The following is a 13,621-nucleotide window of genomic DNA, read 5'->3' on the forward strand; positions in this document are numbered from 1 at the left end:
ATTTTCCATGTAGGACTAACCATAAGCGAGATATATGATTAAAAATAATTAATATTTAAAAAAAAAGTGCTTTAACAAAAAATGTCTTGTGATTTAAAATACTCTTAATTTATTGGGTCCAACACTTTATTAGAGGAAAAAGGAGGTGACATAAAAGTCACTGAAGTCTTTAGAGTCGTTTTTAAATGCTGCATCTTCGACTTCGTCTCAAACATTGAAAACTGTATTACATTTTTGTTCAGTAACTGTAACAGTTTTCACTTTGGTTTTTTGCTTATATTTCGAAAACCGTTACTCCTATCAAATTTTATCTTTTTTTCAAAATTAAAGCGGATAAAATTTCCTACAAAATAGTTATTTGCAAATGTCCTGTAGGACGAACCATAGGCGAGTTATAGAGTTGGATATAAATAATCTTTAACAAAAATTTGCTTTAAAATAAAATGTTTGAAAAACCGAAATTAAACTAAATTAATTATGACTAACACTTTAGTAGAGAAAAAAGGAGAAGACATAAAAATCACCAAAGTCTTCAAAGTTGTTTTTAGTCGTCATATTAATAACAATAACATTAATAAAAATAATACTAATAGTACTAAATTTGCTTATATACAAGCGCTTAATTAAGGTAACAGTTTTTGGTTTCTTGCTTATATCTCGAAAACAGTTACTCCTATCAATTTTTATCTTTCTTTAAAAATTAAAGCTGATAAAATTTCCTACAAAATAGTTATTCGCATTTCTTTTGTAGGACCAACCATAAGCGAGTTATAGAGTTGGATATAAATATTCTTTAACAAAAATTTGCTTTAAAATAAAATGTTTGAATAACTGAAATTAAACTAAATTAATTGGGTCTAACACTTTAGTAGAGAAAAAAGGAGAAGACATAAAAATCACCAAAGTCTTCAAAGTTGTTTTTAGTCGTCATATTAATAACAATAACATTAATAATAATAATACTAATAGTACTAAATTTGCTTATATACAAGCGCTTAATTAAGGTAAGAGTTTTTTGGTTTCTTGCTTATATCTCGAAAACAGTTACTCCTATCAATTTTTATCTTTTTACTAATAATAAAGCTGATAAAATTTGCAACAAAATAGTTATTTGCATTTTTCTTGTAGGATCAACCATAAGCGAGTTATAGAGTTGGATATTAATAATATTCAACAAAAATTTGCTTTAAAATAAAATGTTTGAAAAACTGAAATTAAACTAAATTAATTGGGTCTAGCATTTTAGTAGAGGAAAAAGGAGGAGACATAAAGGTCACTAAAGTTTTCAGAGTCGTCTTTAGTCGTCATATTAATAACAATAACATTAATAATAATAATACTAATAGTACTAAATTTGCTTATATGCAAACGCTTAATTAAGGTAACAGTTGTTTGGTTTCTTGCTTATATCTCGAAAACAGTTACTCTTATCAATTTTTATCTCTTCACTAAAATTAAAGCTGACAAAATTTCCTACAAAATAGTTATTTGCATTTTTCATGTAGGACTAACCATAAGCGAGATATATGATTGAAAATAATTAATATTTAAAAAAAACTGCTTTAACAGAAAATGTCTTGTGATTTAAAATACACTTAATTTATTGGGTCCAACACTTTATTAGAGGAAAAAGGAGGTGACATAAAAGTTACTGAAGTCTTTAGAGTCGTTTTTAAATGCTGCATCTTCGACTTCGTCTCAAACATTGAAAACTGTATTACATTTTTGTTCAGTAACTGTAACAGTTTTCACTTTGGATTTTGCTTATATTTCGAAAACCGTTACTCCTATCAAATTTTATCTTTTTTTCAAAATTAAAGCGGATAAAATTTCCTACAAAATAGTTATTTGCAAATGTCCTGTAGGACGAACCATAGGCGAGTTACAGAGTTGGATATAAATAATCTTTAACAAAAATTTGCTTTAAAATAAAATGTTTGAAAAACCGAAATTAAACTAAATTAATTGGGTCTAACACTTTAGTAGAGAAAAAAGGAGAAGACATAAAAATCACCAAAGTCTTCAAAGTTGTTTTTAGTCGTCATATTAATAACAATAACATTAATAATAATAATACTAATAGTACTAAATTTGCTTATATACTAGCGCTTAATTAAGGTAACAGTTTTAGGTTTCTTGCTTATATCTCGAAAACAGTTACTCCTATCAGTTTTTATCTTTCCTTAAAAATTAAAGCTGATAAAATTTCCTACAAAATAGTTATTCGCATTTCTTTTGTAGGACCAACCATAAGCGAGTTATAGAGTTGGATATAAATATTCTTTAACAAAAATTTGCTTTAAAATAAAATGTTTGAATAACCGAAATTAAACTAAATTAATTGGGTCTAACACTTTAGTAGAGAAAAAAGGAGAAGACATAAAAATCACCAAAGTCTTCAAAGTTGTTTTTAGTTGTCATATTAATAACAATAACATTAATAATAATAATACTAATAGTACTAAATTTGCTTATATACAAGCGCTTAATTAAGGTAACAGTTTTTGGTTTCTTGCTTATATCTCGAAAACAGTTACTCCTATCAATTTTTATCTTTCTTTAAAAATTAAAGCTGATAAAATTTCCTACAAAATAGTTATTCGCATTTTTTTTGTAAGACCAACCATAAGCGAGTTATAGAGTTGGATATAAATATTCTTTAACAAAAATTTGCTTTAAAATAAAATGTTTGAATAACTGAAATTAAACTAAATTAATTGGGTCTAACACTTTAGTAGAGGAAAAAGGAGAAGACATAAAAGTCACTAAAGGTCTCAGAGTCGTCTTTAGTCGTCATATTAATAACAATAGCATTAATAATAATAATAATACTAATAGTACTAAATTTGCTTATATGCAAACGCTTAATTAAGGTAACAGTTTTTTGGTTTCTTGCTTATATCTCGAAAACAGTTACTCCTATCAATTTTTATCTCTTTACTAAAATTAAAGCTGACAAAATTTCCTACAAAATAGTTATTTGCATTTTTCATGTAGGACTAACCATAAGCGAGATATATGACTGACAATAATTAATATTTAAAAAAAAAGTGCTTTAACAGAAAATGTCTTGTGATTTAAAATACACTTAATTTATTAGGTCCAACACTTTATTAGAGGAAAAAGGAGGTGACATAAAAGTCACTGAAGTCTTTAGAGTCGTTTTTAAATGCTGCATCTTCGACTTCGTCTCAAACATTGAAAACTGTATTACATTTTTGTTCAGTAACTGTAACAGTTTTCACTTTGGTTTTTTGCTTATATCTCGAAAACCGTTACTCCTATCAAATTTTATCTTTTTTTCAAAATTAAAGCGGATAAAATTTCCGACAAAATAGTTATTTGCAAATTTCCTGTAGGACGAACCATAGGCGAGTTATAGAGTTGGATATAAATAATCTTTAACAAAAATTTGCTTTAAAATAAAATGTTTGAAAAACCGAAATTGAACTAAATTAATTGGGTCTAACACTTTAGTGGAGAAAAAAGGAGAAGACATAAAAATCACCAAAGTCTTCAAAGTTGTTTTTAGTCGTCATATTAATAACAATAACATTAATAATAATAATACTAATAGTACTAAATTTGCTTATATGCAAGCGCTTAATTAAGGTAAGAGTTTTTTGGTTTCTTGCTTATATCTCGAAAACAGTTACTCCTATCAATTTTTATTTTTTTACTAATAATAAAGCTGATAAAATTTGCAACAAAATAGTTATTTGCATTTTTCTTGTAGGATCAACCATAAGCGAGTTATAGAGTTGGATATTAATAATATTCAACAAAAATTTGCTTTAAAATAAAATGTTTGAAAAACTGAAATTAAACTAAATTAATTGGGTCTAGCATTTTAGTAGAGGAAAAAGGAGAAAACATAAAAGTCACTAAAGTTTTCAGAGTCGTCTTTAGTCGTCATATTTATAACAATAACATTAATAATAATAATACTTATAGTACTAAATTTGCTTATATGCATGCGCTTAATTAAGGTAACAGTTTTTTGGTTTCTTGCTTATATCTCGAAAACAGTTACTCCTATCAATTTTTATCTCTTTACTAAAATTAAAGCTGACAAAATTTCCTACAAAATAGTTATTTGCATTTTTCATGTAGGACTAACCATAAGCGAGATATATGATTGACAATAATTAATATTTAAAAAAAAAGTGCTTTAACAGAAAATGTCTTGTGATTTAAAATACACTTAATTTATTGGGTCTAACACTTTATTAGAGGAAAAAGGAGGTGACATAAAAGTCACTGAAGTCTTTAGAGTCGTTTTTAAATGCTGCATCTTCGACTTCGTCTCAAACATTGAAAACTGTATTACATTTTTGTTCAGTAACTGTAACAGTTTTCACTTTGGTTTTTTGCTTTTTTTTTAGTAGGACGAACCATAGGCGAGTTATAGAGTTGGATATAAATAATTTTTAACAAAAATTTGCTTTAAAATAAAATGTTTGAAAAACTGAAATTAAACTAAATTAATTGGGTCTAGCATTTTAGTAGAGGAAAAAGGAGGAGACATAAAAGTCACTAAAGTTTTCAGAGTCGTCTTTAGTCGTCATATTAATAACAATAACATTAATAATAATAATACTTATAGTACTAAATTTGCTTATATGCATGCGCTTAATTAAGGTAACAGTTTTTTGGTTTCTTGCTTATATCTCGAAAACAGTTACTCCTATCAATTTTTATCTTTCTTTAAAAATTAAAGCTGATAAAATTTCATACAAAATAGTTATTTGCATTTCTTTTGTAGGACCAACCATAAGCGAGTTATAGAGTTGGATATAAATAATCTTTAACAAAAATTTGCTTTAAAATAAGATGTTTGAAAAACCGAAATTAAACTAAATTAATTGGGTCTAACACTTTAGTAGAGAAAAAAGGAAAAGACATAAAAATCACCAAAGTCTTCAAAGTTGTTTTTAGTCGTCATATTAATAACAATAACATTAATAATAATAATACTAATAGTACTAAATTTGCTTATATGCAAACGCTTAATTAAGGTAACAGTTGTTTGGTTTCTTGCTTATATCTCGAAAACAGTTACTCTTATCAATTTTTATCTCTTTACTAAAATTAAAGCTGACAAAATTTCCTACAAAATAGTTATTTGCATTTTTCATGTAGGACTAACCATAAGCGAGATATATGATTGAAAATAATTAATATTTAAAAAAAAAGTGCTTTAACAGAAAATGTCTTGTGATTTAAAATACACTTAATTAATTGGGTCCAACACTTTATTAGAGGAAAAAGGATGTGACATAAAAGTCACTGAAGTCTTTAGAGTCGTTTTTAAATGCTGCATCTTCGACTTCGTCTCAAACATTGAAAACTGTATTACATTTTTGTTCAGTAACTGTAACAGTTTTCACTTTGGTTTTTTGCTTATATTTCGAAAACCGTTACTCCTATCAAATTTTATCTTTTTTTCAAAATTAAAGCGGATAAAATTTCCTACAAAATAGTTATTTGCAAATGTCCTGTAGGACAAACCATAGGCGAGTTATAGAGTTGGATATAAATAATCTTTAACAAAAATTTGCTTTAAAATAAAATGTTTGAAAAACCGAAATTAAACTAAATTAATTGGGTCTAACACTTTAGTAGAGAAAAAAGGAGAAAACATAAAAATCACCAAAGTCTTCAAAGTTGTTTTTAGTCGTCATATTAATAACAATAACATTAATAATAATAATACTAATAGTACTAAATTTGCTTATATACAAACGCTTAATTAAGGTAACAGTTTTTGGTTTCTTGCTTATATCTCGAAAACAGTTACTCCTATCAATTTTTATCTTTCTTTAAAAATTAAAGCTGATAAAATTTCCTACAAAATAGTTATTCGCATTTCTTTTGTAGGACCAACCATAAGCGAGTTATAGAGTTGGATATAAATAATCTTTAACAAAAATTTGCTTTAAAATAAAATGTTTGAATAACTGAAATTAAACTAAATTAATTGGGTCTAACACTTTAGTAGAGGAAAAAGGAGAAGACATAAAAGTCACTAAAGGTTTCAGAGTCGTCTTTAGTCGTCATATTAATAACAATAACATTAATAATAATAATACTAATAGTACTAAATTTGCTTATATGCAAACGCTTAATTAAGGTAACAGTTGTTTGGTTTCTTGCTTATATCTCGAAAACAGTTACTCCTATCAATTTTTATCTCTTTACTAAAATTAAAGCTGACAAAATTTCCTACAAAATAGTTATTTGCATTTTTTATGCAGAACTAACCATAAGCGAGATATATGATTAAAAATAATTAATATTTAAAAAAAAAGTTCTTTAACAGAAAATGTCTTGTGATTTAAAATACACTTAATTTATTGGGTCCAACACTTTATTAGAGGAAAAAGGAGGTGACATAAAAGTCACTGAAGTCTTTAGAGTCGTTTTTAAATGCTGCATCTTCGACTTCGTCTCAAACATTGAAAACTGTATTACATTTTTGTTCAGTAACTGTAACAGTTTTCACTTTGGTTTTTTGCTTATATTTCGAAAACCGTTACTCCTATCAAATTTTATCTTTTTTTCAAAATTAAAGCGGATAAAATTTCCTACAAAATAGTTATTTGCAAATGTGTTGTAGGACGAACCATAGGCGAGTTATAGAGTTGGATATAAATAATCTTTAACAAAAATTTGCTTTAAAATAAAATGTTTGAAAAACCGAAATTAAACTAAATTAATTGGGTCTAACACTTTAGTAGAGAAAAAAGGAGAAGACATAAAAATCACCAAAGTCTTCAAAGTTGTTTTTAGTCGTCATATTAATAACAATAACATTAATAATAATACTAATAGTACTAAATTTGCTTATATGCAAGCGCTTAATTAAGGTAAGAGTTTTTTGGTTTCTTGCTTATATCTCGAAAACAGTTACTCCTATCAATTTTTATCTTTTTACTAATAATAAAGCTGATAAAATTTGCAACAAAATAGTGATTTGCATTTTTCTTGTAGGATCAACCATAAGCGAGTTATAGAGTTGGATATTAATAATATTCAACAAAAATTTGCTTTAAAATAAAATGTTTGAAAAACTGAAATTAAACTAAATCAATTGGGTCTAGCATTTTAGTAGAGGAAAAAGGAGGAGACATAAAAGTCACTAAAGTTTTCAGAGTCGTCTTTAGTCGTCATATTAATAACAATAACATTAATAATAATAATACTTATAGTACTAAATTTGCTTATATGCATGCGCTTAATTAAGGTAACAGTTTTTTGGTTTCTTGCTTATATCTCGAAAACAGTTACTCCTATCAATTTTTATCTCTTTACTAAAATTAAAGCTGACAAAATTTCCTACAAAATAGTTATTTGCATTTTTCATGTAGGACTAACCATAAGCGAGATATATGATTGACAATAATTAATATTTAAAAAAAAAGTGCTTTAACAGAAAATGTCTTGTGATTTAAAATACACTTAATTTATTGGGTCTAACACTTTATTAGAGGAAAAAGGAGGTGACATAAAAGTCACTGAAGTCTTTAGGGTCGTTTTTAAATGCTGCATCTTCGACTTCGTCTCAAACATTGAAAACTGTATTACATTTTTGTTCAGTAACTGTAACAGTTTTCACTTTGGTTTTTTGCTTATATCCCGAAAACCGTTACTCCTATCAAATTTTATCTTTTTTTCAAAATTAAAGCGGATAAAATTTCCTACAAAATAGTTATTTGCAAATTTCCTGTAGGACGAACCATAGGCGAGTTATAGAGTTGGATATAAATAATTTTTAACAAAAATTTGCTTTAAAATAAAATGTTTGAAAAACTGAAATTAAACTAAATTAATTGGGTCTAGCATTTTAGTAGAGGAAAAAGGAGGAGACATAAAAGTCACTAAAGTTTTCAGAGTCGTCTTTAGTCGTCATATTAATAACAATAACATTAATAATAATAATACTTATGGTACTAAATTTGCTTATATGCATGCGCTTAATTAAGGTAACAGTTTTTTGGTTTCTTGCTTATATCTCGAAAACAGTTACTCCTATCAATTTTTATCTTTCTTTAAAAATTAAAGCTGATAAAATTTCATACAAAATAGTTATTTGCATTTCTTTTGTAGGACCAACCATAAGCGAGTTATAGAGTTGGATATAAATAATCTTTAACAAAAATTTGCTTTAAAATAAAATGTTTGAAAAACCGAAATTAAACTAAATTAATTGGGTCTAACACTTTAGTAGAGAAAAAAGGAGAAGACATAAAAATCACCAAAGTCTTCAAAGTTGTTTTTAGTCGTCATATTAATAACAATAACATTAATAATAATAATACTAATAGTACTAAATTTGCTTATATGCAAACGCTTAATTAAGGTAACAGTTGTTTGGTTTCTTGCTTATATCTCGCAAACAGTTACTCTTATCAATTTTTATCTCTTTACTAAAATTAAAGCTGACAAAATTTCCTACAAAATAGTTATTTGCATTTTTCATGTAGGACTAACCATAAGCGAGATATATGATTGAAAATAATTAATATTTAAAAAAAAAAGTGATTTAACAGAAAATGTCTTGTGATTTAAAATACACTTAATTTATTGGGTCCAACACTTTATTAGAGGAAAAAGGAGGTGACATAAAAGTCACTGAAGTCTTTAGAGTCGTTTTTAAATGCTGCATCTTCGACTTCGTCTCAAACATTGAAAACTGTATTACATTTTTGTTCAGTAACTGTAACAGTTTTCACTTTGGTTTTTTGCTTATATCTCAAAAACCGTTACTCCTATCAAATTTTATCTTTTTTTAAAAATTAAAGCGGATAAAATTTCCTACAAAATAGTTATTTGCAAATTTCCTGTAGGACGAACCATAGGCGAGTTATAGAGTTGGATATAAATAATCTTTAACAAAAATTTGCTTTAAAATAAAATGTTTGAAAAACCGAAATTAAACTAAATTAATTGGGTCAAACACTTTAGTAGAGAAAAAAGGAGAAGACATAAAAATCACCAAAGTCTTCAAAGTTGTTTTTAGTCGTCATATTAATAACAATAACATTAATAATAATAATACTAATAGTACTAAATTTGCTTATATGCAAGCGCTTAATTAAGGTAAAAGTTTTTTGGTTTCATGCTTATATCTCGAAAACAGTTACTCCTATCAATTTTTATCTTTTTACTAATAATAAAGCTGATAAAATTTGCAACAAAATAGTTATTTACATTTTTCTTGTAGGATCAACCAAAAGCGAGTTATAGAGTTGGATATTAATAATATTCAACAAAAATTTGCTTTAAAATAAAATGTTTGAAAAACTGAAATTAAACTAAATTAATTGGGTCTAGCATTTTAGTAGAGGAAAAAGGAGGAGACATAAAAGTCACTGCTGCATCTTCGACTTCGTCTCAAACATTGAAAACTGTATTACATTTTTGTTCAGTAACTGTAACAGTTTTCACTTTGGTTTTTTGCTTAATTAATGTTATACCTAGCTTGTCAATATTCTGATTTCTTTTATTGGCAAGGAATATTGCTGCCCCTCCTTCAATGAATTTGTTGGGTGAAATTGTTCTTATTAATAGATTAGTAGGTTTTAGTGAACTAAGAATGATTTTTTTAATATTGATTTCTTTTTTTGGGGCTGTATATTCATTGTTTTTATACTCTTATAGCCAACATGGTTGTTTGTACTCGGGATGTTATTCTTATTTTCCTTGTAGGGTTCGAGAATTTCTTTTATTAATATTACACTGATTGCCTTTGAATTTATTAATTTTGAGAGGGGATTTAGTGGTTTTATGAGTTTATTTAAATAGTTTAATAAAAAATTTTGGCTTGTGGAGCTAAGGATATTCAAATAGAATTTTAAATAATTCATATTTGTTTAATTTTTTCTGGGTTGTTTTTGTTTTGAAGAATGATTTTTTTTCTTTTTAGGATTTATTTTATTGTTGTAGGGTTAACCTGATTTTTGGAGTTTAATTTGTTAATAATTAATTCTAGAAGAATTGTTATGACTTTTTTATTTGATTGAATGACCTTTCTTTTTATGAGATTTGTATTATTTATTTCTAGAATAGTAATTTTTTATAGACGTGAGTATATGGTTGGAGATATTTTTTTAAATCGATTTATTATGTTAGTGGTTATATTTGTATTTTCTATAATATTTTTAATTGTTAGACCTAATTTGATTAGAATTTTATTAGGATGAGACGGGTTAGGCTTAGTTTCTTATTGTTTAGTGATTTATTATCAGAATGTTAAGTCTTTTAATGCAGGTATGCTTACTGCTTTAAGAAATCGGATCGGGGATGTTGCTTTGTTGATGGCTATTGCATGAATAGTAAATTATGGGAGTTGAAATTATGTTTTTTATCTTTTTCAGTCGAAGGGTGATTTCTATATAAATGTAATTTCTTATTTGGTGGTATTAGCTGCTTTAACAAAAAGAGCTCAAATTCCATTTTCTTCTTGATTGCCTGCAGCAATGGCTGCTCCCACACCAGTTTCTTCTTTGGTTCATTCTTCTACTTTAGTAACGGCAGGGGTTTATTTATTAATTCGTTTTAATTTTTGTTTTAATGAGGGGTTGATATATTTTTTATTATTTATTTCTAGAATAACAATGTTTATGTCTGGATTAGGGGCAAGATTTGAATTTGATTTAAAGAAAATTATTGCTTTGTCAACTTTAAGACAGCTTGGTTTAATAATGATAATTTTGTCTTTAGGAAGATATGAACTAGCTTTCTTTCATTTGTTGACTCATGCTTTATTTAAGGCTTTGCTGTTCATATGTGCTGGGAATATTATTCATAGAGTTGGGGATTTTCAAGACATTCGGTATATAGGGGGTTTTATTAAGTTTTTACCTATGACTTGTGTTTATTTTAATATTAGAAATTTATCTTTGTGTGGGTTACCATTTTTAAGAGGATTTTATTCGAAGGATTTGGTTGCTGAAATTATGAGAATGGGTTACTTAAGATTGTATGTTTACTTAATTTTTTATATTTCAATTGGATTAACTGTCTGTTACAGATTTCGTTTGGTTTATTATTCATTTGTAGGAAGATTCAATTTTTTATCTTTGAATAGTGTGTATGAGGGTAGAGTTACAATGATTAAGGGAATGGGTGGATTAATTTTTCTGGTTATTTTTATAGGAAGAATATTAAGATGAATTATTTTTCCTTACCCTTATGTGATTGTTCTTCCTCTGTTTATGAAGATTTTTACTTTATTAATGGTTATTTTAGGGGCTTGAATTGGTTACGAGTTATCAAAGTTTTTTATTAGATACAACATGTTGTCACTTAAGAATTATGGATTGTCATGGTTTTTGGCTAATATATGAAATATACCTGTAATTTCTACTTTGGGGGTTAATTACTATCCTATTATTGGGGGTTCATTTTTATATAAGTCTTTAGATCAGGGTTGGTCTGAAGTTTTAGGTAGTCAAGGTATTTTTAGTGTGATTGTCAAGGGCTCTAAAATTTCTCAGATTTTTATGAATAACAGTATTAAGATTTTTTTTGTTTTAATGATTGTGTGATTGATAATTATTTTTATAATTTACTTAAATAGCTTATAATTAGAGCATGATATTGAAGATATTAGGGATACTTTTTGTTTTTAAGTATTTATAAATTAGAAATTATTTTTACATTGAAAATGTAATGTTTTTTTTAAACTATATAAATAGAAATATAAACATGGAATGCTTTATTATTAAGTTAGAAGCTTATTTTTTATATATTTCTTTAATTGGAAGTTAATTCAATTTTGTCATTAACAGTGACATACCTCTATTTTGGTTTCAATTAAAAATAAGGATCATGGATCAAACTTCTAGGTCGAAACTAGATGCAAATATTTTGCTTCTTATTTAAGATAAATTAGCTTGGCTAATAATTTTTAAATGCAAATTAAATGTTATTTGTTAACTATTACCCTAATTTGTTCAGCCAAGAGCTCCTTGATTTCATTCATGAAATAGTCCTAGTAATAAAATTAATAGAAATATAATAAGAGTTGGCGTATAGGAAATTATTCTATTAAATTTGAGAGATACAATTAGAGGGAAAAGAAGAGTAATTTCTACGTCGAAAATGAGGAAGATAATAGCAATTAAAAAAAAATGAAGGGAAAATGGTAGTCGGGCTGAGGCTTTAGGTTCAAATCCACACTCAAATGGGGATCTTTTCTCCCGGTCAAGGGATGATTTTTTTGAAGTTAGGTTTAGGACTACAATTAACAGTGTTCTGATAACAATAATAATTAGAGCCAATAAAATTAAAATATGAATTACTTATACTATTTATAGATCTTTTGATTGGAAGTCAAATATAATTTTTATACTATATAAGTATTTATCTACCTCATCAGTATACTGAGATATAAAGGAATAGTCAAACTACATCAACAAAATGTCAATATCAGGCTGCGGCTTCAAATCCAAAATGATGGATTTGGGAGAAGTGATTATTTAAGTGTCGGATTAGACATACTAGTAGAAATGTAGTTCCAATGATTACATGGAGTCCATGGAATCCAGTTGCTATAAAAAATGATGATCCATAAGCTGCGTCAGCAATTGAGAAGGAAGATTCATGGTATTCATATCCTTGAAGAAGCGTAAAATAGAATCCTAAAATTACTGTGAGTAGTAACCCATGAGTGGCTTGCTTGTAATTGTTTTCTATTAATCTGTGGTGAGCTCACGTTACGGTAAGACCTGAGGTTAAAAGAATTAGGGTATTAAGAAGAGGAATTTGAATTGGATTGAATGTTTCAATTCCTTTGGGCGGCCATGTTATTCCAATTTCTACTGCTGGAGCCAATCTGTTGTGAAAGAACCCTCAAAAGAAGGAAATAAAAAAAAAGACTTCTGATGTAATAAATAGGATTATTCCTCACCGAAGCCCTATTGTAACAGTGAATGTGTGGTGCCCTTGGAAGGTTCTTTCACGAGAAATATCTCGCCATCATTGAAATATAATTAATGATATTGATGATAGCCCGATTAATAACAGGGTTCTATTAAATGAATGAAATCATTTTACGATTCCGGATATGGTAATTAATGCTCTGATTGAACCTATAATAGGTCATGGTCTTACGTCTACTAAGTGATAGGGATGGTTTTTGTTTGTCATTAGTTTACTTCTCTTGAGTAAAGGGTTCTTAAAACAGCAAATACATATGATTGAATGATTGCCACGGCTGATTCTAAGGTTAGAAGAAGGATTTGGATAATAATAAGGATGTTTACAAGATAGATTGATATTGCTGTTCCGGTGTTTCCTAAAAGGGTTATTAGTAAATGACCTGCAATTATATTTGCTGATAAGCGAATGGCTAATGTTCCTGGTCGGATTAGGTTTCTAATTGTTTCGATGCACACTATAAAAGGTATTAGAATTGGTGGTGTCCCCTGAGGAACTAGGTGGGCAAATATGTGAATGGAATTATTAATTCACCCGAATAATATAAAAGTTAACCATAAAGGTAAAGCTAATGATAAAGTTATTACTATGTGCCTGGTTCCAGTGAAAATGTAGGGAAATAGCCCTAAGAAATTATTAAATAGAATTAATCTGAATAATGAAATAAAGATGAGTG

At 27.3% G+C, this 13,621-nt stretch overlaps 2 protein-coding genes across 2 annotated transcripts; one reads left to right on the forward strand and one right to left on the reverse strand.

Annotated features, from left to right (window-relative positions):
* Positions 1 to 10,370: 10,370 nt before the first annotated feature.
* LOC135266687 (NADH-ubiquinone oxidoreductase chain 5-like) lies at positions 10,371 to 11,177 on the forward strand. The gene has a single exon (XM_064357854.1). It carries the CDS (start codon positions 10,482 to 10,484, stop codon positions 11,175 to 11,177), a length of 696 nt encoding a protein of 231 aa, XP_064213924.1. The 5' UTR covers positions 10,371 to 10,481.
* Positions 11,178 to 12,381: 1,204 nt separating this feature from the next.
* LOC135266796 (cytochrome c oxidase subunit 3-like) lies at positions 12,382 to 13,155 on the reverse strand. Its single transcript, XM_064358070.1, is given in 1 exon segment — positions 12,382 to 13,155. A coding segment is annotated over 1 exon segment (774 nt).
* Positions 13,156 to 13,621: the final 466 nt, after the last annotated feature.

This window comes from Tribolium castaneum, chromosome 7, assembly GCF_031307605.1.
Source record: "Tribolium castaneum strain GA2 chromosome 7, icTriCast1.1, whole genome shotgun sequence".
NCBI classification, from domain to species: domain Eukaryota; kingdom Metazoa; phylum Arthropoda; class Insecta; order Coleoptera; family Tenebrionidae; genus Tribolium; species Tribolium castaneum.